Source organism: Salvelinus sp. IW2-2015, linkage group LG16, assembly GCF_002910315.2.
Source record: "Salvelinus sp. IW2-2015 linkage group LG16, ASM291031v2, whole genome shotgun sequence".
In the NCBI taxonomy this organism is placed as follows: Eukaryota; Metazoa; Chordata; class Actinopteri; order Salmoniformes; family Salmonidae; genus Salvelinus; species Salvelinus sp. IW2-2015.
The window spans coordinates 12,242,015-12,268,268 of NC_036856.1; the positions used below are offsets into that span (position 1 = coordinate 12,242,015).

Consider the following 26,254-nt stretch of genomic DNA (forward strand, 5'->3'; position numbering starts at 1 on the left):
TGTGAAATAAAACAGATTGTTACAGGTATTTTTCCATATGGAAGAAAAGCACCTTTATTTTGTATAATGTAAATTAACACCAGAAGCAAGCACACATTTTGTTTGTCAATGTATTTATCCACGTTAAATCGTTCACAAATTAAGCGATTTATATTTACATTGTGGATTGCATTTAAAATAAATACCCTTATTTTCTTAGATTTTTTTTCTAAAATAAAATCAACTATTCAGAATGACTGAAATTAATAATCAGGCATAAAGTAAAAGAACAATTCTGACAATATATCAAAGTAGTTGCAATTCACTTCATATCTAATGGACACACTTCTGGTGAGCATGTACACAGTATTTTGAAGTTACATGTTGGAACTTATTCAACTAAGTCTACCATAACATTTTAGTGCACACATTTTTTTCTACATTCAATTCTTCAAAATGTGTAAATAAGTCTAAAATTTAAAGTTGCAATTGAGATATTGGTCCTACTGATAGCAGTTATGTGAACATGTATTTCTGTATCACACATTCAACGTTATAACTAACTACACCACTAGAAGTCCTGCAGTATATGTTTCAGCATTATAAGACTTGAGAGGAAAACTTGATGTTCAAAGAAAATGTCTGTCAACAAGTGACATTCATTTGGTTTATTTCCATTTCAATGCTCCCTGATGAAAAGGCAAATTAACACGTGTTTATTGATTTAAAAGTTGGACATGTGACAGAAAATTACATACAGGCAATTCTACTAGAAAGGAGAGACATAAGGCATTATAGCCAACCATACAAAAGCAGCCTTCCTTTCTTAAAAATTCCACTGTCAACTACATTTTAGAGGCTTAATGGTTTGAGTAGAGTGAAGCAATGAAAACATCCTCCACCCTAGATATTGAGTGTTACTGTATATCAGCCCCCCTCCTCCTCAAAACAAGCAAGCTAAGTGTTGTCATTTAAAAGATGTAAGTTCTTCGGAATTAGTTGTTGGTTTTACATGGCGAGTTCCATTGAAATGATTGGCAGGACACAAGATGCATATTTACGTTTGCTTTCAACTGTAGTCGGACTACTGGATCAATTCATAGTATGATCTAATTACAGAGCGAACACAGTTGCTGCATCTAACAATAGTSAAACAAAGTCCATGATACAATTGGAAAAAGTCAAATTTTGACAAAAGTTCCTCTCTGCAAGTTTACTGTTTAGATTAGATTATTTTAGATTGAAAATGATCACAGCCACACTTTGGCATCTCTTTGAACCATAGGCGTAACAAAACCCCCCACTTAATATCAGCCCAAGTCAGTCACTACCCCGGGTCTCTGTTCTTGCTCCTTTCATGCCACACTCAGGACTGAGGACAGCAGCAAGGCAACCAGAAGCACAGGACAAACTGATCTCTCACCATTCCTTCTACAGGATTGGGTCACACGATCAGAACCTGAATTCAAAATAGGATTTTTGTCTATCACTTGGTAAAAGACATGAGCTTTGAGGTTAGAAGAGGATAGCATACAGACACAAAAGGGAGAAAGGACTTATCTAGAAAGTCTGATTTTCTAGGAGATTTCTAAAACACATGGAGGAATAGAGACCGCAGTAGTTCAACAACCAGGACAAAAGAAAGATGAATGAGGGGTGGGGGTAGGAAGGTGGTATTGTGGGTCACAGGCTTTGGCAGCACGGTAGTTTGTTTTTCTGCCCATCGGTGGTGGGGGGGACACTGATGTCCACTACATTGTTGCCTGGAGACTCGTCATGTGCTGATCTGTCAGCTATCTGCTTCTGTGATACGATTCGGTGGATTTCTGTGGAGAAAATACAAATAAATCAGTTACTCATTATTAAATATGCCATTCCATTCATGTGTAAGAAATCAAACCATTTGACTTGAAACTAACTAATGTAAATAGCCTTGTATAGTGGCCCCTGCCCATTACCTGTGAGGATGTTCTTGAACGCCTCTTCTACATTAGTGGAGTCCAAAGCTGAGGTCTCAATAAATGATAGCGTATTCTTTTCTGAGGGAGAAAGAGAGAAAAGATTGAGTTGAGACAAACAGGGGTGTCTTCTTTGTCCCTGGAGTGAGCTYTCATCTACTCCAGTGTTTTTGTTGTTTACCTGCGAAGGCGCGAGCCTCGTCTGTGGGCACTGCCCTGAGGTGGCGCAGGTCACTCTTGTTGCCCACCAGCATGATGACGATGTTGTTATCAGCATGATCCCTCAGCTCCTTCAGCCAGCGCTCCACGTTTTCATAGGTTAGATGCTTGGCAATGTCGTACACTAGGAGAGCCCCCACCGCCCCCCGGTAGTACCTGATTGGGACAGAGCAGGGAGGATAGGAGGTCATAGGTTGTGAGACTAAGATAGAGAAAGATTTCAAACAATGGTTTCAGTACTATCAAAATATGCTACTTCAATAAAGGGCAGGTTACAGCAAGACGAGCATCCTTAACATTATTGAGCAGTGAGCTCCCTCCTCCACTCACGCTGAGGTGATGGCTCTGTAGCGCTCCTGTCCAGCTGTATCCCAGATCTGGGCCTTTATCATCTTGCCATCCACCTGGATGCTGCGGGTGGCGAATTCCACACCGATGGTGCTTTTGCTCTCCAGGTTGAACTCATTCCTTGTGAAACGGGACAGCAGGTTACTCTTCCCCACACCAGAGTCGCCGATAAGCACCACTGGCAAAAAAWWAATAAAAAAATATTGGAACTGCAATGACAGGCTTCTATGTCAGTGGAAACAATTGGGGTTGAGAGATGACTAGTACAGAGCTATATTTGTTCAACAATGACTAAATGGAAGCCCAAATCTACTGAGCATGTTTTTCCTGGTAGCTAGTCATTTAACCACGATCATGATAGATACAGTCATGATGACCTGGTGCAGATACTTAGAGAGGGGTCGAAATTTACAGAAGAATGATTACCTGGGAGGAAAATGGGAGAGGGTCATGCTTTTTCAATTTCAGTCAAGGGGAAAGTTTAGTTTTTTAATCAAGTCCAGGGGAGGGTCATGTAATTTGCTAATTATTAAATTCCAATACTTCTCAATGTTTTGGAATTAGTTGATTAGGATTATATATGAACTCAGCAAAAAAAAGAAACGGCKCTTTTTCAGGACCCGGTCTTTCAAAGATAATTCATAAAAATCCAAATAACTTCACAGATCTTCATTGCAAAGGGTTTAAACACTGTTTCCCATGCTTGTTCAATGAACCATAAACAATTAATGAACATGCACCTGTGGAACGGTCGTTAACTTCTTATGGCTACAATCCCGGTAACGGGATCGATATGACAACAGCCAGTGAAAGTGCAGGGCGCAAAATTCAAAAAACAGAAATATCATAATTAAAATTCATCAGACATACATGTGTCTTATACCATTTTAAAAGGTCATCTTGTTGTTAATCCCAAAGTGTCCGATTTCAAATATGCTTTTCAGCGAAAGCACCACAAACGATTATGTTAGGTCACACCAAACCACAATAAGCACAGTCATTTTTCCAYCCAAAGATTGGAGTCACAAAAAGCACAAATAGAGATAAAATGAATCACTAACCTTTGATGATCTTCATCAGATGAAGGACTTCATGTTACACAATACATGTATGTTTTGTTTGATAAAGTTCATATTTATATAAAAAAATCTGAGTTTACATTGGCGRGTTACATTCACTAGTTCCAAAAACATCCAGTGATTTTGCATAGCCACATCGTTTCAACAGAAATACTCATCATAAATGGAGATGATAATACAAGTTATACACATGGAATTATAGATATACCCTTCCTTAATTCAACCGCTGTGTTAGATAAAAAAATAAAAAAAACTTTACGGAAAAAGCAAACCATGCAATAATCTGAGACAGCGCTCAGAACAACAGTCAAATTAGCCGCCATGTTGGAGTCAACAGAAACCAGAAATTACATGATAAATATTCCCTTACCTTTGATGATCTTCATCAGAATGCACTCCCAGGTCTACAATAAATGCTTGATTTGTTTGATAATGTCCGTTATTTATGTCCAATTAGCTACTTTGGTTAGCGCGTTTGTTAAACAATTCCAAAGTCACGAAGCGCGTTCACTAAAACCTGACGAAATGTCCAAAAGTTCCGTAACAGTCAGTAGAAACATGTCAAACGATATATTGAATCAATCTTTAGAATGTTGTTYACATAAATCTTGAATAACGTTCCAACCGGAGAATTACATTGACTTCAGATGAGCGATGGAARGGAGCTCCCTCTCATGTGAACGCACATGMTCAAGAAATGGTCACCTCATGGCAGTGGTGACTAATTCTCCTCTCATTCGGCCCCCCTTCACAGTAGAGTCAGACAAAGTTCTACAGACTGTTGACATRTAGTGGAAGCCGTAGGAAGTGAAAACTCATTCATATCTCGCTGTGATTTCAATGGGATCTTGGTTGAAACTCGACCAGTCTCAGAATTTCCACTTCCTGTTTGGATTTTTTCTCAGGTTTTTGCCTGCCATATGAGTTCTGTTATACTCACAGACATAATTCAAACKGTTTTAGAAACTTCAGAGCGTTTTCTATCCAATACTAATAATACTATGCATATATTAGCAACTATGACTGAGGAGCAGGTCGTTTACTCTGGGCACCTCTGTGCACCTTTCATCCAAGCTACTCAATACTGCCCCTGCAGCCATAAGAAGTTAAGACACTAACAGCATACAGACAGTAGGCAATTAAGGTCACAGTTATGAAAACTTAGGACACTAAAGAGGCCTTTCTACTGACTCTGAAAAACACCAAAAGAAAGATACCCAGGGTCCCTGCTCATCTGCGTGAATGTGGCTTAGGCATGTTGCAAGGAGGACTGCAGATGTGGCCAGGGCAATAAATTGCAATGTCCGTACTGTGAGACGCATAAGACAGCGCATAAGACAGCGCTACAGGGAGACAGGACGGACAGCAGGACGGACAGACCACGTGTAACACCACCTGCACAGAATCGGTACATCCGAACATCACACCTGCGGGACAGGTACAAGCTGGCAACAACAACTGCCCGAGTTACACCAGGACGCACAATCCCTCCATCAGTGCTCAGACTGTCCACAATAGGCTGAGAGAAGCTGGACTGAGGGCTTGTAGGCCTGTTGTAGTCCTCACCAGACATCACCGGCAATAACGTCACCTATGGGCACAAACCCACCGTCGCTGGACCAGACAGGACTGGCAGAAAGTGCTCTTCACTGACGAGTCGTGGTTTTGTCTCACCAGGGGTGATCGTTGGATTCGCGTTTATCGTTGAAGGAATGATCGTTGCACCGAGGCATGTACTCTGGAGCGGGATCGATTTGGAGGTGGAGGGTCTGTCATGGTCTGGGGCGGTGTGTCACAGCATCATCGGACTGAGCTTGTTGTCATTGCAGGCAATCTCACTGCTGTGCATTACAGGGAAGACATCCTCCTCCCTCATGTGATACCCTTCCTGCAGGCTCATCCTGACATGACCCTCCAGCATGACAATACTCCATACTGCTCATTCTGTGCGTGATTTCCTGCAAGACAGGAATGTCAGTGTTCTGCCATGGCCAACGAGGAGCCCGGATCTCAATCCCATTGAGCACGTCTGGGACCTGTTGGATCGGAGGGTGAGGGCTAGGGCCATTTCCCCCAGAAATGTCCGGGAACTTGCAGGTGCCTTGGTGGAAGAGTGGGATTAATATCTCACAGCAAGAACTGGCAAATCTGGTGCAGTCCATGAGGAGATGCACTGCAGTACTTAATGCAGCTGGTGGCCACAACAAATACTGACTGTTACTTTTGATTTTGACCTCCCCTTTGTTCAGGGGCACATTATTCAATTTCTGTTAGTCACATGTCTGTGGAACTTGTTCAGTTTATGTCTCAGTTGTTGAATCTTGTTATGTTTATACAAATATTTACACATGTTAAGTTTGCTGAAAATAAACAGCTGACAGTGAGAGGACATTTCTTTTTGTGGTGATAGATATACAGTTTAATTTGGAAGTTTACATACACTTAGGTTGGAGTCATTTAAACTCGTTTTTCAACCACTCCACAAATTTCTTGTTAACAAACTATAGTTCTGGCAAGTCGGTTAGGACTACTTTGTACATGACACAAGTAATTTTTCCAACAGTTGTTTAGACAAATTATTTAAGTTAATTCACTGTATCAGAAGTTTACATACACTAAGTTGACTGTGCCTTTAAACAGCTTGAATAATTCCAGAAAATTATGTCATGGCTTTAAGAACCTTCTGATAGGCTAATTGAATCATTTGAGTCAATTGGAGGTGTACCTGTGGATGTATTTCAAGGCCTACCTTCAAACTCAGTGCTTTTTTGCTTGACATCATAGGAAAATCAAAAGAAATCAGCCAAGACCTCAGAAAATAAATTGTAGACCTCCACAAGTCTGGTTCATCCTTGGGAGCAATTTTCAATAGTACGCAAGTATAAACACCATGGGACCACGCAGCCTTCATACCGCTCAGAAGGAACATGTTCTGTCTCCTAGAGATGAACGTACTTTGGTGTGAAAAGTGCAATCAATCCAGAACAACAGCAAAGGACCTTGTGAAGATGCTGGAGGAAACAGGGCAAAAGTATCTATAGCCACAGTAAAACGAGTCCTATATCGACATAACCTGAAAGTCCGCTCAGCAAGGAAGAAGCCACTGCTTCAAAACCGCCATAAAAAAGCCAGACTACGGTTTGCAACTGCACATGGGGAAAAGTACTTTTTGGAGCAATGTCCTCTGGTCTGATGAAACAAAAATAGAACTGTTTGGCCATAATGACCATCGTTAGTTTGGAGGAAAAAGGGGGATGCTTGCAACCGTGAAACACGGGGGTGGCAGCATCATGTTGTGGGGGTGCTTTGCTGCAGGAGGGACTGGTGCACTTCACAAAATAGATGGCATCATGAGGTAGGAAAATTATGTGGATATATTGAAGCAACATCTCAAGACGTCAGTCAGGAAGTTAAAGCTTGGTCGTAAATTGGGTCTTCCAAATGGACAATGACCCCAAGCATACAAGTTGTGGCAAAATGGCTTAAGGACAACAAAGTCAAGGTATTGGAGTGGCCATCACAAAGCCCTGACCTCAATCCTATAGAAAATGTGTGGGCAGAACTGAAAAAGCGTGTGCGAGCAAGGAGGCCTACTAACCTGACTCAGTTACACCAGCTCTGTCAGGAGGAATGGGCTAAAATTCACCCAACTTATTGTAGGAAGCTTGTGGAAGGCTACCCGAAACATTTGACCAAAGTTAAACAATTTTAAGGCAATGCTACCAAATACTAATTGAGTGTATGTAAACTTCTGACCCACTGGGAATGTGATGAAAGAAATAAAGCTGAAATAAATCATTCTCTCTACTATTATTCTGACATTTCACATTCTTAAAATAAAGTGGTGATCCTAACTGACCTACAACAGGGAATTTTTACTAGCATTAAATGTAAGGAATTGTGAAAAACTGAMTTTCAATATATTTGGCTAAGGTGTATGTATACTTCCGACTTCAACTGTGTGTGTGTATACATATGCCCGATGTCACCCTTAATCTCTGACTCTCCTCTGGGTGCGAAACATCAAGTGCGCCTATAGGCTATTTAGTTTGGTCTCAATCAAATGATCCATAGCCTATAGGCCAGGGGTATTCAACTCTTACCCTACGAGGTCCAAAGCCTGCTGGCTTTCTGTTCTACCTAATAATTAAAATAGCATAGACCAGGTCTAAATCAGTCCCTGGTTGGAGGGGAACYATGAAAATAAATACAGTGGAACTGTCTTCGAGGTCCAGAGTTGAGTWTAAAAGGCTATAGTCAATAAGGATGACCCCATTTAGTCGACTGATCGATTGTTTGGGCAACCAATATWTWTTTTTTGTCAAGCAGTGGCAAATATATTTGTAAATAAATTATGGCACACGAGACACCTGTCTGATTCATGCCTGTCGGAGTGGACTAATCCATTGCGGAGGCCGCACAGATGACACACCAGTATCACCAGTAGTACATTTAGGGTGGGTTGCACCAACATGGTTTAAATTAATCTAGGATTAGAGCTAATCTAGGTTGTGTAAATCTAGGTTAATAATTAGAGATGTGTTGCACCACTTAATTTAGAATCTAGATCAGTAAATCTATGATGAACGGTTTTAAACTAGGATTAGTGACATTACACCAATATGAGGTATTTCGTGATTTGAAACGAAATAGCTAGTCAACAAAGRRGCTGTTCCTTGATAAAATAATAACAAGGTTAGAACTACTGCAACTCCATCGTGAAKGGTTCTCATGGGTTGGCTGACTTGAAATAAAATCCGTTATTTGCCAGTACTAGACAGAAAACGAATTAGTTAGCTACTGTAGCTGGCTAGTTTATTAACCAAGCTAGCTTGCATACAATATTATTGTCATTACTTACGTTATTTAACCATTTATTATTTGTCCGATAGCCACTTGATCTTGGCACGTCAAAGAAGCTCAAATTTCTCCGCTTATGAAAAAAATAAAAATTACTCGGCGCTGGAGGAGGAATTTAGTAACGTACTGGAGGATAAAAAGACAGACAACACAACTGTCAAAAAGAAGACACCTGGGCCATTTTATGCGACAAATATAATGGATCGACGCGGAGGGAAAAAACTTAAATACGAAAGCCAAAAAGGATGAGGCAGAGGAGAGGCGGGGGCTATTTCAGACCGGAGCCAGAGGGCGGCCTCCGTCAAAGGGAATTGATCCTGTCATCCAGAAGATATGCGAAATGATTCCCCAGCAGTTTGCCCCTCTCCATAACCCCTATGATGACGACGGACAACTTGACCCACCAATATTTAGTATGCATAAACAACAATGCACACTAAAACTAACATTAATACTACTTCACTACAATATTACCGTTATCAGGCCCGTTACAGCAWGTTGCATAACGTCATCATTCGTATCAAGGCTGGGCATATCATAAGCCCCAATTCAATTGTTGTACAAAATGGGCACATAAATAGCCTACTAATAATGAGTTCATTATCATAAAACTCAATAGGATTTAACCGGTCTCTAATTATTCTCCGAGGAACTCGTTTTGGTCTCTCCACAGTAACATTATCAGTTAAACCACCTCATGTGGCAGTTTAGAATTAATTTCCAATTTAAGTTTAGATATTTTTTTTTATTCATTGAGCAACATGCGTAAAATTAATCTAGGTTTAAAGTGAAAACTAAACTTAGATTAGAGGAAGGATTTAATTTAAAACTAGGTTTAAAATTTTAGTGCAACAAGATAAATAGATTAACCTTGATTTAACACAGTTTGAGTTAATCCATGTTGGTGCAACCCACCCTTACCGTTAATTCCCATAGTTTCGAATCGACGTTTGTCTGGTTACAGTAATTTATGTTAATGTATTCAATATATTATTATTACTCTTACCGTTGTCATTGTAGGAGTGGACACGTTGTTGACAGCGAGCACAACCTAGGCTACGCTTGTGAGAAAAAAGAAAAAAAAAGAAAAAAAAAACGTAATTCCATTTACGAGTTGTCAATTTATTAAATTGGCAATCTTGAGTAAAGATACGCACTTGATTACGCATAGAGCTAGGTCTAGGCTACCTGGCCTGGGCGCAAATGTAGGTTTATAAATGCGCCCATTTGGGGATCTGATATTATTTCTGATTGTCTTAACTCACCATCACTGTGGAGCTTCTCAACGTAATTTTTTCTTCGCCTCAAACAGCAAGTAAACAAAGTCTGTTTTTTCATCCATTGAGAATGACAATAGATCCTCAACGTAGCCTATTTAAAAAATATTTCCAGCGCTCTCCCTTTTCATAACTACTCGGCATGAAAGGAGAAAAAAGGTGTCATGCTCTGATCTGGTGGAAACATAAAATAGTTACTTCTTATCCCTTGTGCAAATAGCCTACAGTTGTGTCTGTACAGAGCTCACTGGCCTGGGAAACTGAGGACCCAGAATATTTTATATAATGTTGCAAGTTTGCTAGCACCAGCTTCAGGCTGACCAAGTTAATAGTTAAAAAAGAAAATCAAAATTCCTTGCAGACAGGCCATGCATAGTCAATGTGATTCATAGAAAATATCCTAATAAAACTAAATATTCTATCTTTTTATTTGTTGGTTTTATGTAGGTTATTTTTATATATTGGCAATGGCAATAGAAGTTACTTTTAGATGGGTATCCTTTTCATTTAACTAGTTTTGATTAACCACATMACATTGATTTTGAAATATGAAGATGTTATTATAAAATMAAATTAAACTGTTCCACGAAAATGTGCATATGAAAATCATAACTGGCACGCCGTAGAATTGTTTCGATAACTTGGCACTCCAAATGGAAAAGGTTGCCGACCGCTGGTGTAGCCTATTACTGGCAACTTCAGGAGCTTAAAGGCAGAATTGGGCAGCAGGAGGAGAGTTTTTTTTATTTTTTTATTTATTTTTTTACTTCTGGTTAGGCTATATTAGTCTCTGGCTCCCTCTTCAGTAATTTTCATTTTTAAAATTGCAGTGCTTAAAAGCATCAGAGAAGCTCAGTAGCCTACATATAGTTGATTTTATTCAAAACATAGGGTGTGTCTATATGGAAAAATACACTTAAAATTGACCAATCGATTGGTCGAAAGAATAGATGACTCTCGGTCGACCCAGATTTCTTTTGGTCGGGGACAGTCCTAATAGGTAATAACGTACAAAGTCCATGCTCGGAGAAGCACAGAGCAAAGTTACATTTCTAAAATAGCTGCTGGGATGGTGTAAATACAACTAGGCTGCATTACACACTGCAAGGATATTCAAACACTGAGCCCCAGGTTGCTCTGCTCTTGCTTCTTGTGAGAAGCCTAACCAATGTCTGTGCTGTGTAGGCCTACAGTGGCAGTTCCAGAAAAGCAAAGGCTTCTTCCGAAAATATTTTTCTTATTAGATCTAGTAAAAAAATAAAATAAATGCACTCTTGCATGCGGACTAGTCTATGGCCTATGTTCTGTTCAGTTTGAGGAGAGCGCGAAGATACGGAGGATTGGAGGTCAACTTTGATAGCTTGCTATAYCTACTATAAATAATTTTATTAAAAACAAATGTTTCTAGCCCATGATGTATTTATCAGTTCTTATACAGCCTTATTCAAAAATGAAATCGTTTTCCCCCCTCAATCTACAAACTGAAAATAAACATTTGCATAAGTATTCAGACCCTTTACTCRGTACTTTGTTGAAGCACCTTTGGCAGCGCTTATAGCCTAGAGAGTCTTCTTGGGTATGATCATGAGAGCTTGGCACACCTGTATTTGGGGAGTTTCTCCCATTCTTCTCTGTAGATCCTCTCAAGTTCTGTCAGGTTGGAGAAGGAGCGTAGCTGTACAGCTATTTTCAGGTCTCTCCAGAGATGTTCGATTGGATTCAAGTCCGGGCTCTGGCTGGGCCACTCAAGGACATTCAGAGACTTGTCCTGAAGCCACTCCTGCGTTGTCTTGGCTYTGTGCTTAGGGTTGTTGTCCTGTTGGAAGGTGATCCTTTGCCACAGTCGGAGGTCCTGAGCGCTCTGGAGCAGGTTTTCATCAAGGATCTCTGTACTTTGCTCCATTCATCTTTCCCTCGATCCTGACTAGTCTCCCAGTCCCTGCCGCTGAAAAACATCCCCACAGCATGATGCTGCCACCACCATGCTTCACGGTAGGGATGGTGCCAGGTTTCATCCAGACGTAACAGTTGACATCCAGGCCAAAGAGTTCAATCTTGGTTTCATCAGGCCTGAGAATCTTGTTTCTCATGGTCTGAGAGTCCTTTAGGTGCCTTTTGGCAAAGTCCAAGTGGTCTGTCATGTGCCTTTTACTTAAGAGTGGCTTCCGTCTGGCCACTCTACCATAAAAGGCCTGATTGGTGGAGTGCTTCAGAGATGGTTGTACTTCCGGAAGCTTTAAGAATGATGGAGGCCACTGTGTTCTCGGGGACCTTCAATGCTGCAGACATTTTTTTGGTACCCTTCCCCAGATATGTGCCTCAACACAATCCTGTCTCAGAGCTTTCCAAATCATGTTCAATCAATTGAAGTTACAACAGGGGGACTTGAGTCTCATAGCAAAGGGTCTGAATACTTATGTAAATATGGTATTTATTTTTTAATAAATTAGCAAAAAAAAATCTAAAAACCTGTTTTTGCTTTGCCATTATGGGATATTGTTTGTAYATGGATAAAAAAAAAGGTTAAACGCAGCCTTAAAGTATGGGACCTGTTCATGATGGGTCGCGACGTGCCAGAGTAAATGTATAATTATTTAATGAATTACTGGAATTGATTTGGTCAAGTGCAACTGTACTCTCGGTTCAGTGCGCTCTATGCTTAGCAGCGGTCTCCAGGGTTGCCAGGTCAAGCTAAAATTTCTAACCAATGACCACTCAAAACCTGCCCAAAAGGCCTGAAACTAGCCACATTTATACAATAAACCCTTTTTCGATAACATTATCGAGCAAATTAACCGACACGGGATAAGTGTCCCTAAACCGGGATGATTGTTACTAACGTGCGCTAATGTGACTAGAATGACGTTGTATACAACAGCCAACTTTCTGGGACATAGACATGGCTTATATGGGCAGAAAGCTTAAATTATTGTTAATCTAACGGCAGTGTCTAATTAACAGTAGCTATTACAGTGGAAAAAAATACCATGCTTTGTTTGAGGAGAGTGCACAACAACAAAAAACGTTTCATGGCAACTGGTTTGATATATTCACCTCTGAAGGTAAATAAATGTACTTACATTCAGTAATCTTGCTCTGATTTGTCCTCCTGAGAGTCCCAGAGATAAAAATGTAGCATAGTTTTGTTTGATAAAATACATTTTTATGTTAATGTAGGAACTGGGGTCTACAGTTTGACACCACTGCTGACTCTGACTCCACACCCACCCTGCCATCTAGTTGTGTGAATGTTAGTGTATAAGCTAATGATCCATCATGTATGGCATTCCTGGGAGTGTGTAAAAAAAAAAGCTTTTTTATATGTTCTATAGGCAAACTCCTGGCAGACTTAATACAAAATATTGTGCAGTAATGTTATTCTTCACTGGATCAGTCTGAAACTTTGCACACACTGCTGCCATCTGGTGGTCAAAATCTAAAAMTACTCTTGCATTTGAAAGAGGATCCATTAAAAAAAATCACAACTTTTACCAGATCTAATGGGTTATATTCTCCTACATTTCCACAAACTTCAAAGTGTTCCCTTTCAAATGGTATCAAGAATATGCATATCCCTGCTACAGGTCCTGAGCTACAAGCAGTTAGATTTGGCTATGTCATTTTAGGGGTAAACTGGGAAGAAAAAAGGGTATGATCCTTTAAGAATATCGACTTAACTTGTCAAGACAGAAGCAAAATTCGATTTATCAAAATAACAATTGTGAACTATGACATAATAAGCAAAAAAATAAATATATAACAAATAATATATATGAGAGAGAAATGCCATTTATTTAATTGGGCAAGTCAGTTATGAACAAATTCTTATTTACAATGACGGCCTACCCCGGCCAAACCCTAACGACACTGGGCCAATTGTGCGCCGCCCTTTCTGATACAGCCTGGAATAGAACTAGGGTCTGTAGTGACACCTCTAYCACTGAGATACAGTGCCTTAGACCGCCTGCAAGTATACCCAAAACCCGCAACCAATACATTTTTCACCCATGACACAGTTTTCCAAGTAGCCCAATATCAGGAAAACCGCAGACATGGCAACCCTGGGTGTCTCTGCTCAGTTTGGCAGCTGCGCAAGTGGGTGGAAAATGCCATTGTGCTTCGCGGTTTACCAGATCTTTTTCGGCAGTTTTCTGGAAAATCAGTCCGCGACCCACACGCTGCAGCACTGTCGTTCAGCAGCAGTCGATGCACTTTCAGCCACTGACTTGTCATTCCCATTCGCCGTCACTCACCGCTGTCATCAAATGGACTCAAGCTAGCCACAAGAGGGCCACCATTGTTCCTGTTCCCAAGAAAGCTAAGGTAACTGAGCTAAACGACTACCGCCCCGTAGCACTCACTTCCGTCATCATGAAGTGCTTTGAGAGACTAGTCAAGGACCATATCACCTCCACCCTACCTGACACACTAGACCCACTCCAATTTGCTTACCGCCCCAATAGGTACACAGACGACGCAATCGCAACCACACTGCCCTAACCCATCTGGACAAGAGGAATACCTATGTGAGAAAGCTGATCATCAACTACAGCTCAGCATTTAACACCATAGTACCCTCCAAACTCGTAATCAAGCTCGAGACCCTGGGTCTCGACCCCGCCCTGTGCAACTGGGTACTGGACTTCCTGACGGGCCGCCCCCAGGTGGTGAGAGTAGGTAACAACATCTCCACCCCGCTGATCCTCAACACTGGGGCCCCACAAGGGTGTGTGCTCAGCCCTCTCCTGTACTCCCTGTTCACCCATGACTGTGTGGCCACACACGCCTCCAACTCAATCATCAAGTTTGCGGACGACACAACAGCAGTAGGCTTGATTACCAACAATGAGACAGCCTACAGGGAGGAGGAAAATAACCTCTCACCCAATGTCAACAAAACAAAAGAGATGATGGTGGACTTCAGGAAACAGCAGAGGGTGCACCCCCCTATCCACATCGACGGGACCGCAGTGGAGAAGGTGGAAAGCTTCAAGTTCCTCGGCGTACACATCACTGAAACGGTCCACCCACACAGARAGTGTGGTGAAGAAGGCACAACACCGCCTCTTCAACCTCAGGAGGCTGAAGAAAAGAAAATAACTAAAACCCTCAAACTTTTACAGATGCACAATTGAGAGCATCCTGTCGGGCTGTATCACTGCCTGGTACAGCAACTGCACCGCCCGCAACCGCAGGGCTCTCCAGAGTGTAGTGCGGTCTGCCCAACGCATCACCGGGGGCAAACTACCTGCCCTCCAGGACACCTACATCACCCGATGTCACAGGCAAAAAAGACTATCAAGGACAACAACCATCCGAGCCACTGCCTGTTCACCCCGCTATCAGCCAGAAGGCGAGGTCAGTACAGGTGCATCAATGCTGGGACCGAGAGACTGAAAAACAGCTTTTATCTCAAGGCCATCCGACTGTTAAATAGCCATCACTAGCACATAGAGGCTGCTGCCTATATACATAGACTTGAAATCATTGGCCACTTTAATAACCGGAACACTAGTCACTTTAATAATGTTTACATATTTTGCATTACTCATCTCATGTATATACTGTATTCCATTCTACTGTATCTTAAGTCTTTGCCGCTCATTGCTTGTCCATATATTCATAATGCCATTCCTTTACTTAGATTTTTTGTTTATTGGGTATATGTTGTGAAACTGTTAGATATTACTGCAGTCGGAGCTAGAAACAGGTATTTCGCTACACCCGCAATAACATCTGCTAAACATGTGTATGTGACCAATACATTTTGATTTGAAGCCAGATGCTTTTTGAGGCAAACACTCATAGTTCTGGGTTGCTCATCTACAGCAGGAAGCGTTCTCTTGTCTGACTGAGAAAGCAGTAGATGTTCTGATCCGGTTTGGATCACATTTCTACAGCAAGATGTACAGTTGGCCTGAATTTTTCATATGTACCATTACTTAGGATTGCACTATCAAAAACTGAGCCTGTGTGTGTTCTGTTATACATCTGTGAGATGTGATCAGTCAGTTTTTTCTGGGTCAGAATGAAAATTATTTATTGTATTTTAACTGCAACAGTTCCAACCTAGACAGATATATGAGAGTGTTTTTATTGGGGGAAAATAAACATGAATAGCTATTTATATGGGTATTTCATTTCATTGTTATTTGTCAATACTGCATTTGTTTTAGGCATAAGMGCAATGAAATGTACCAATATTTACAAATAGTTGCATGTTTTCATAAGCTTGGGTCCCAGGAAAACACAGAATAWWWTTTTTWWAAACCTGCTGTAACGTAACAAAATGTGGAAAAAGTCAAGAAGTCTGAATACTTTCCGAATGCACTGTATATAAAGTGATCTATTAGAGCACTTTGGTCCCTGATGCTTTATGCTAGAAACAAGCTGTAAAATACAGAGAAAGATGCGACTCCYATGTATATGGGAATATCCTTGTGTCATTTCTTTGACATTGAGGCTGAGCTACAACCTTCTATAGCCGAGGAGACAAAAAAAAGAGACTTTGCTTGGAAGTAATCMAATTCTGTCCCTATCAACTGATTAAGCTATTCACTTTCTGTACAATAGTAGATTCTTAAACCCAGACAGCTTTTAGGGAACCACTTGTGACCTTCCCCTTGGTTTGTGCCGTGGAGGAGATCTTTGTGGGCTATACTCGGCCTTGTCTCAGGATGGTAAGTTGGTGGTTGAAGAAATCCCTCTAGTGGTGCGGGGGCTGTGCTTTGGCAAAGTGGGTGGGGTTATATCCTTCCTGTTTGGCCCTGTCCGGGGGTATCATCGGATGGGGCCACAGTGTCTCCTGACCCCTCCTGTCTCAGCCTCCAGTATTTATGCTGCAGTAGTTTATGTGTCGGGGGGCTAGGGTCAGTTTGTTTTATCTGGAGTACTTCTGTCTTATCCGGTGTCCTGTGTGAATTTAAGTATGCTCTCTCTAATTCTCTCCTTCTTTCTCTCTCTCTGAGGACCTGAGCCCTAGGACCATGCGTCAGGACTACCGGGCATGATGACTCCTTGCTGTCCCCAGTCCACCTGGCCTTGCTGCTGTTCCAGTTTCAACTGTTCTGCCTGCGGCTATGGAACCCTGACCAGTCCACCGGACGTGCTACCTGTCCCAGACCTGCTGTTTTCAACTCTCTAGAGACAGCAGGAGCGGTAGAGATACTCTTAATGATCGGCTATGAAAAGCCAACTGACATTTACTCCTGAGGRGCTGACTTGCTACACCCTCGATAACTACTGTGATTATTATTATTTGACCATGCTGGTCATTTATGAACATTTGAACATCTTGGCCATGTTCTGTTATATGAGGGCCACCCCTCATAGCCTGGTTCCTCTCTAGGTTTCTTCCTAGGTTTTGGCCTTTCTAGGGAGTTTTTCCTAGCCACCGTGCTTCTACACCTGCATTGCTTGCTGTTTGGGTTACCAAGGTAATTAGAGCCGTAAAAAGAAATGCTTTGTCATACCCYTGGTATACGATCTGATATACCACGGCTGTCAGCCAATCAGGAGATGGAGGAGAAGGAGATGATTGTGTACTACAGGAAAAGGAGGACGGGGTTGTAYTGGAGCAGGTTGAGTGTTTCAAGTTCCTTGGTGTCCACATCACCAACAATCTAGAATGGTCCAAACATACCAAGACAGTCGTGAAGAGGGCACGACAAAGCCTATTCCCCCTCAGGAAACTAAAAAGATTTGGCACGGGTCCTCAGATCCTCAAAAGGTTCTACAGCTGCAACATCGAGAGCATCCTGACTGGTTGCATCACTGCCTGGTACGGCAATTGCTCCGCCTCCGACCGCAAGGCACTACAGAGGGTAGTGCGTACGGCCCAGTACATCACTGGGGCTAAGCTGCCTGCCATCCAGGACCTCTACACCAGTCGGTGTCAGAGGAAGGCCCTAAAAATTGTCAAAGACCCCAGCCATAGACTGTTCTCTCTACTACTGCATGGCATGCGGTACCGGAGTGCCAAGTCTAAGACAAAAAGGCTTCAACAGTTTTTACCCCCAAGCCATAAGATTCCTGAACAGGTAATCAAATGGCTACCCGGACTATTTGCATTGTACCCCCCCTCTTTTCAGTCTCTCACCACAAATAAACTTTGATTTGATCAGCATTCAGGGCTCGAACCACCCAGTTAATAATAAAAATATTCTGCTAATATGTAAAATGACGTAGAACCGCATGAAATGTTTATAGAAAGCATATTTTTTCTCTGACCTGCAAATACAATGATAGATTCATGCAATGTGTTTACTGTAAAATACATATTTCCACCCACAACCTGGTCCACAGCCCTGTGCACTATCAAAATTCCTGCGTTGCCATGTGACGCTTACCGGATGACGGAACAGTTGCTAAAACTGCATATCTAAGGCTCTGGTCTGTCCAAGAAGTGAGGGGTAAACATGTTCTCTGGTATCCACTTTTTAAAAATTATTATTTTGGGTATAGGGGATGGTCACTTGTTTAGGTAAGCAAATTAATTTTAAGGYAGGGCCATCCATTTTAATTTACAAAAGGTCCGATTTTATTCATGTAACCCTTATTATAAATAATGTTAACTCCCCTTGGGCAAAGTTATTTGTGAGAGAAAACATTTCATATCTTGGATACAGACGTTTTCAGTCATAATGGTTCTTCATATTTCAGACAAGTGGTGACCAAGCTATACTAACATCGTAGTTACCAATATACTGCAGTCTGTTATGGCTAGCCTAGTACATCGCAAGTGGCTTTGCCTAACATAACACCAAATATTTATATCTGTGCTCATACCAGCTGATTGTCATACATTAGCAAACTAACGTTACATAGTTTGCTAGTTAACGTTAGCTGTTTGCTATCCACTCCAGTAGAATAAAGGAGAACTAGCTAAATCTTATAAACSTTTATAACTAGTAGCTATTTTTCTCCACATTGTCTATATGTAGCTTACATTAGCTAACAAACTAAAKATTGTGATGAGACGCTTATTAGGCCACAGATAACCGCTTGTTAGCTAGCTTGCTAACAGGTTAGCAAGCTAGTTTGGCTAATGTTAGCTAGCTGAACAGTAAGTTAAGGCAGTGGAGACGTCATCATCTGCTTTGAACTTCAACTACTGAGAAAACAAGTAAATGGTCCCCCAACTACTAAACTTCTGGAGCGCGTCTTACCTTTGAATAAATAGTCGTATTCGTCGTCTCGGGTTCCCATTTTGACGATTCCCACTTTATGAAAATATTAGACTGCCAAAGAAATTCTCCGGACTCCTAAATGCAGTAAAACAGTCTCGGGAAGGAATTCGCACGTGAGCTGAGGGACAACTGCTTTGACCAATTAGAGGTACATCTCTGTTAATTGATAGATACATTGACAAATAATACCCTTCACCATGTAATATTGACCAATGGCCATAGGTAGGGGCGTGATCAGATCGAGAAAAAAACCCTCTGCAAATCTACATTCTAGAAAATGTGGATTGAGCAATCATTTTTTCCACAATGTCAGTATTTCAGTTCATACATGAATTTGATGGTTTAGGAATGTGATCTTATTATTGAAAATGAAAGACAAACAAAAATGGACTAGAACCAATGATTTATTTGCCATGAATTCATTCGGATTATTTMAACAATTCTCAAATTGTCTGGTAAATTAAAATGATGGGGTTCCCCTCAGTTGTAAAGTAATTCAATGGTCCAAAAGAGTCTCGCTGCTGGTGCTATGACGTCCGGAGTAAACCCTTGATATTCCTCTGGAATTCAACTAAGACAAAACAAATTCATACTGCATTCATAACTTACAATTCAGCTTAAAGTTTAATTCATAGTCTAAAATTATTAATCAAATAATTTGGTGGAATAAATGCCAGTACAAGGGAAAACATTGGCCTACTTCTGTCATAATGAAGGCCTCTAAGCTTTTGTTGAGTAAACGAAAGCAAAACAATGGGATATCATGCCATATAATTAGTAAAATATGCCTTTCTGTAATTCAATGGTCTCTTAATTTTGTGAATCCTTTTTTCCTATCAAAAAGTTCCATTGTTATGACTGACCTGGAGTTGACGACGGGGTGGAGCCTGGATGTATGTCATCTACATATTCTCTTTGTGATAGCTTAACGTAATTGCTTTTTACCTGACTGGAGGTTCTTCAGTCTTTTTTGGATTGTTAGTAAATGCTGCATGCCTTCAGAATCATTCAACCCACGGAGGGAGCTAGACCCAAGCCTCTTCTCAAGGCCTAAATATTGCCTGTGAAGAAAAAATGACTAAACAATACATACAGATCTGTAATGGCACTCAATAATGTAAAAGCATAAAACCCCAGAACCTTCTATCCACTCTCCCAGGAGACAGCAAATTGGGAGACAACAAATTGAGCATGAAAAGAAAAGATCTGGGCTAAACTATGAAATCTATGCAGAGATGTGGATTAGATTACCCATAGGGATATGGAGAAGCAGGCCTCGTAAAGAGGTTCCTCTGGGAAATCGTCACAGCAGAAGGGGAACGGATGGAGGGTGATGCTCCACTTTTCCATGCTCCTGCTCTATATTGGTACCTTTCATCCCCTCCTTCTTCCAGCYGCTGGTAACTCTGCAGAGAATCTAAACTGTCCACCTGCAGAAAAAAAGGTACATAAAGCCAACAACTTCGTCAAATTGCAATACTGATGCAGAAATTCTAAGTTTTCTGTGGACTGTGAAACCTCAGCTGTGCTTCTTCATTCAATTATGCTACTAAGGTAATGTAACAAGTATAGTAGCAATACACTGAAAGTGATTCTTTAGTCTGAGCAACCGTGCCTTGAGCAAAATATACCAATGTGTATCGATTGTCCATTATTTACAGTCTCACCAGTTTTTCTGCCCTTTTCTCCCAGTCCTTGCTCTCGTCTAACACCTGCACCCAGTCTTGCCTCCCTGGGTCGTCTCTCCCAGCCTCCTTCTCCAGGACGGAGTGCAGGCTGGTTCTCAGGTGGAAGAACTCCTCCTTCAGGCCACCCTTGCGGGGGGCTAAGTGCTGTGGTCCCTTCTCCTTGCCACAGACCTGGCTGCACCTCAGCAGGTCTGCCTGTAGGTGGCGGTGTACATCCGCCAGGTCCTTCTGACACATCCTCAGGCTATTCAGAGCAAACCCCTTCTCCTCAGTTTGAGTTCTCAGCTTCTTCCTGTCAGAGTGGAGAAAGGGGACATAAGGGAGTGAGTAATGTCCAACCATTGGCTAGGGTGACTATTTGTGTCAATAAAGGAAAGTCTGTGTGTGTGTGCTGGTGTTTACCTGAGAATCTTGATAGTGTCTTGCAGCTCTTTCTCATATCTAATGGATCTTTCAAGGTCCTTGCTTGCCTTTGACTGCTCCTCCAGCAATTTAGTGTTCAAGGCAGCAACTAACAGAACCAATATAAAATCAGGTTTACACAGTTAAAAGGAAACATCTGATATAATCTTAAACATTATTTTGGTGGATTTTCACATTGACAAAGCAGAATTATCAATTTCACTCACTCTGGCTGTGCAGCTCCTGCTCTCTTGAAGACAATTTCTTTGCAGCTCTGTTCAGTTTCTCTTGAAGCTGCCCCACCTCCTTCACATGCCCAGACTCAGTCCTGTTCAGTGCATCCTGCAGAATCTCCACCTTCTCCCTGGCACTCTGAAGACCCACCTGCAGGTCCTGCACTGTGCTGTGGTGCTCCACCTCAGTGGCCCTGAGAGTCTGCATCAAACTCTTGATCCTCTCCTCCAGCTCCTCTTTACATTTCTCCAGAGACTGCTGCTGGGCCTTGGTTGCCCTGATCCAGCTCTCACTGACCCCCAGGGCCTCCTGTAAGGACTGGGTCTTCTCCTCTGAAGATCTGAGAGCTTCCTTCAGGGCTTTGGCTTTCTCATCTGTAGCCTTGAMCCAATGTTGTGTCGACTGGAGCTTTTCCTCTGAGGAGTTGAGGCTCTGCTGCAGGGACTGGGCTCTCTCATCCAAGGCCCAATGGTCATGTTGGAGGGATAAGACCTTCTCCTCCTCAGACTTCAGGCTCTGCTGCAGGAGAGAGACCTTTTCCTCAGAAGAGCCGAGGGTCTGCTGCAGAGACTTGACCCTTTCCTCAGACTTCCAGTTACTGTGCTGAAGGAAGTCAACCTTTTTCTCTGAAGCGCTAAGGTTCTGGCTAAGGCACTGGTTGTTTTTCTCAAAGGAAGCCAGGTTATGTTGCAGAGTCTGGTTCCTCTCTTGGGAGTCCCCAAGGATTTGCTGCAGGCTTTGGCCTCTCTTCTCAGACTCGTTCAGGTCCTGCTGAAGGGACTGGAGCCTATTGTCAGAGAACCGGAGGGTTTTCTGCAGACTCTGAGTCCTTTCATTGGAGCCCATGAGATTGTGCTGCAAGGACAGGACCTGTCTTTCAAACTCCTTGAGTTTCTGCTCCATGGAGTTTACCTTGCCCTCAGACAGTCTGAGGTTCTGCTGGAGTGTGAGCTTAGAGCTCTTATTCTCTTGTTCAGCAGAGTGAAGGGAAAGGTGCAGGCTCTTCATCACAGTCTCATGTCGAGACTTGGCATCTCTGAGCTCCATTTTCAGGGCATCGTTCTCAGAGAGTAGGAATGTTCGGTCGGACGAGATCAGGTAACTCTGCACGTCATCCTTCAGTCAAACAAAGCACAGAGGTTACATGCATGATGGTCATATATGACTATGGAAATGATCCTATAGCCTCACATCAAAAACACAGTCCTAAATCAAGAGGGAAACACATCCAGAGTACCTACCGAGTTTTTGGTAAAGGCTAATTTCAAAAGGAGCTCTTGGAGGGAGGGGATGTGTAAGAGAATGTGTCTGTCCTGCTGGTCTTTCCTGTGACAGCCATCCTTCAATGCTGATGACTTAATCACCAATTTACATGCATCTGAACGAATTTGATCCAAAATAGGCTGAGAACACAAAACATTACTGGATACTAAAGAAAACCATTTTTTTAAAAAGAAGTCAAACAGTCATTTGCTACTATGCATCATCATCATACCTTCATGTGGGCTTGGACCATAGCCTCTACTTCTTTGTATGACATTTTGGACTGGTCTATTTCATCATGAAGCTGTCTTATTATAACAGAATGGGATTCTAGTAAATAAAAGAGTGAATTAGCCTTCAACTTTAACATTAGATTTTTTAATATTTGTTATATGCATTTGTAGAATTGTATCCAAAAGGCCCAAATACAATAAAATGTTAGTTTTACCACTGGGTTGATTTCCCTCATCACTAAGAACTCCATTTGCTGGACTTGAGCATCTACTATTGCTTGCATTTGACATTTTGTCTCCAAGACCCTGGAACAAACCAGATACAGTTACTAAAATACATATAAAATAAACATATTTGCTAATGAACAAAGTTTTGATGAGAGGACAACAAACCTTGCAAGACAGGTCCTCAAATGTGTAGAGAGTGTTAGTGAAGTCTCCGTTGTCCATCATCATGCCAAAAATGGGTGAATAACCCTATAGCTTGATTAAAATAGCATACTTCCAATTGTCATTGTTAGACAAATTATGTGATAGCTAGATTATATTAGCCACATTTCTACAAAATAAAAAAGTTCCAAAATGCGATAGTGATACGGCTCCTAAAATATCACTACTTTTGAAAATGTATGTTGTTCTCCAAGGAAACCTGACCTATGATTCTATAATTCCAATCGACCATTCCCGCCCTTTTAGCTCTGGTTCTTGATCCGAATGTAGCGGTATGAAAACGTAGAATGGCTGACGCGCGACCCACGTGATTACACAGCGCCCTTCAGGAACGTAGGGCTGCTGGGGTCTGTTGCTAAACGTTTTGCAACAGAAACAGTTCATTCCAAACGGAAAACGAGAGTTTCTATTGAACAAATTCAGATACGTCGCTCCCAGTTTGATTCCGTTAAATCTGTTTACTTCCGTTTGGTTCTATATGTACAGTGCGTTCGGAAAGTATTCAGGCTCCTTCACTTTTTCCACATTTTGTTACGTTACGCAGACCCGGGCAATTCCAGTCGTCGAGGGCCTGATTGGTGTCAGACTTTTCCCCCATCCCTAGCAAACACATCTGATTTAAACTAATTGCATTCTAAACTGAAGATCATTAGCTGGGACTGGGGCAAAAGTCTGACACCAATCAGGCCCCGAGGACTGGAGTTGCCCAGGCCTGCACATTATGGCCTTATTCTAAAATTAATTAAATATTTGTTTTACCTCATCAATATACACACAATACCCCATAATAAAAAGTAAAAACAGGTTTTTAGAAAATGTTGCAAATGTATTAAAAATAAAAAACAAAAAACCTTATTTACTTAAGTATTCAGACCCTTTACTATGAGACTCGAAATTGAGCTCATGTGCATCCTGTTTCCAGCGATCATCCTTGAGATGTTTTTACAACTTGGAGCCACCTGTGGTAAATTTAATTGATTGGACATGATTTGGAAAGGCACACACCTGTCTATATAAGGTCCCACAGTTGACAGTGCATGTCAGATCAAAAACCAAGCCATGAYYTCYAAGGAATTGTCCGTAGAGCTCCGAGACAGATCTGGGGAAGGGTACCAAAAAATGTCTGCAACATTGAAGGTCCCCAAGAACACAGTGGCCTCCATCATTCTTAAATGGAAGAAGTTTGGAACCACCAAGACTCATCCTAGAGCCTGCCACCCGGGGGAGAAGGGCCTTGGTCGGGGAGGTGACCAAGAACCCGATGGTCACTCTGACAGAGCTCCAGAGTTCCTCTGTGGAAATGGTTGGCTGCAAACTTTCTACTTTTAAACTCGGACAAAACAGAGATGCTTGTTCTAGGTCCCAAGAAACAAAGAGATCTTCTGTTGAATCTGACAATTAATCTTGATGGTTGTAAAGTCGTCTCAAATAAAACTGTGAAGGACCTCGGCGTTCCTCTGGACCCTGATCTCTCTTTTGACGAACATATCAAGACTGTTTCAAGGACAGCTTTTTTCCATCTACGTAACATTGCAAAAATCTGAAATGTTCTGTCCAAAAATGATGCAGAAAAATGTATCCATGCTTTTGTTACTTCTAGGTTAGACTACTGCAATGCTCTACTTTCCGGCTACCCGGATAAAGCACTAAATAAACTTCAGTTAGTGCTAAATACGGCTGCTAGAATCCTGACTAGAACCCAAAAATGTCCTGTTAAGGCAATGGCTGATTTCAAGGTTTTACTGCTAACCTACAAAGCATTACATGGGCTTGCTCCTAGCTATCTTTCCGATTTGGTCCTGCAGTACATACCTACATGTACGCTACGGTCACAAGATGCAGGCCTCCTAATTGTCTCTAGAATTTCTAAGCAAACAGCTGGAGCCAGGGCTTTCTCCTATAGAGCTCCATTTTTATGGAATGGTCTGCCTACCCATGTGAGAGACGCAGACTCGGTCTCAACCTTTAAGTCTTTACTGAAGACTCATATCTTCAGTGGGTCATATGATTGAGTGTAGTCTGGCCCAGGAGTGTGAAGGTGAACGGAAAGGCTCTGTAGCATCGAACCGCCCTTGCTGTCTCTGCCTGGCCGGTTCCCCTCTCTCCACTGGGATTCTCTGCCTCTAACCCTATTACAGGGGCTGAGTCACTGGCTTACTGGTGCTCTTTCATGCCGTCCCTAGGAGTGGTGCGTCACTTGAGTGGGTTGAGTRACTGACGTGATCTTCCRSRRTGGMTTGTGCTGTGGTGGAGATCTTTGTGGGCTATACTCGGCCTTGTCTCAGGATGGTAAGTTGGTGGTTGAAGATATCCCTCTAGTGGTGTGGGGGCTGTGCTTTGGCAAAGTGGGTGGGGTTATATCCTTCCTGTTTGGCCCTGTCCGGGGGTATCATCGGATGGGGCCACAGTGTCTCCTGACCCCTCCTGTCTCAGCCTCCAGTATTTATGCTGCAGTAGTTTGTGTCGGGGGGCTAGGGTCAGTTTGTTATATCTGGAGTCATGTCTTATCCGGTGTCCTGTGTGAATTTAAGTATGCTCTCTCTAATTCTCTCTTTCTTTCTCTCTCTCYGAGGACCTGAGCCCTAGGACCATGCCTCAGGACTACCTGGCATGATGACTCCTTGCTGTCCCCAGTCCACCTGGCCGTGGCTGCTGCTCCAGTTTCAACTGTTCTGCCTGCGGCTATAGAACCCTGACCTGTTCACCGGACGTGCTACCTGTCCCAGACCTGCTGTTTTCAACTCTCTAGAGACAGCAGGAGCGGTAGAGATACTCTTAATGATCGGCTATGAAAAGCCAACTGACATTTACTCCTGAGGTGCTGACTTGCTGCACCCTCGACAACTACTGGGATTATTATTATTTGACCATGCTGGTCATTTATGAACATTTGAACATCTTGGCCATGTTCTGTTATAATCTCCACCCGGCACAGCCAGAAGAGGACTGGCCACCCCTCATAGCCTGGTTCCTCTCTAGGTTTATTCCTAGGTTTTGGCCTTTCTAGGGAGTTTTTCCTAGCCACCGTGCTTCTACACCTGCATTGCTTGCTGTTTGGGGTTTTAGGCTGGGTTTC

At 42.1% G+C, this 26,254-nt stretch overlaps 2 protein-coding genes across 2 annotated transcripts; both read right to left on the minus strand.

Annotated features, from left to right (window-relative positions):
* Positions 1–1,632: 1,632 nt before the first annotated feature.
* LOC111975740 (ras-related protein Rab-11B) lies at positions 1,633–19,036 on the minus strand. The gene is made up of 5 exons (XM_024004294.2): positions 18,888–19,036; positions 2,487–2,682; positions 2,119–2,312; positions 1,938–2,018; positions 1,633–1,805 (listed from the first exon to the last, which is right to left on the minus strand). Exons 1-5 carry the CDS (start codon positions 18,925–18,927, stop codon positions 1,663–1,665), a joined length of 654 nt encoding a protein of 217 aa, XP_023860062.1. The 5' UTR covers positions 18,928–19,036; the 3' UTR covers positions 1,633–1,662.
* Positions 19,037–19,296: 260 nt separating this feature from the next.
* On the minus strand, positions 19,297–23,543 carry LOC111975284 (interaptin-like). The gene is made up of 10 exons (XM_024003488.2): positions 23,122–23,543; positions 22,944–23,034; positions 22,728–22,825; positions 22,474–22,635; positions 21,226–22,348; positions 20,999–21,107; positions 20,576–20,888; positions 20,160–20,338; positions 19,854–19,969; positions 19,297–19,479 (listed from the first exon to the last, which is right to left on the minus strand). The coding sequence occupies exons 1-10, from the start codon at positions 23,182–23,184 to the stop codon at positions 19,436–19,438; spliced, it is 2,298 nt and encodes a 765-aa protein (XP_023859256.1). The 5' UTR covers positions 23,185–23,543; the 3' UTR covers positions 19,297–19,435.
* Between the last annotated feature and the right edge of the window lie 2,711 nt (positions 23,544–26,254).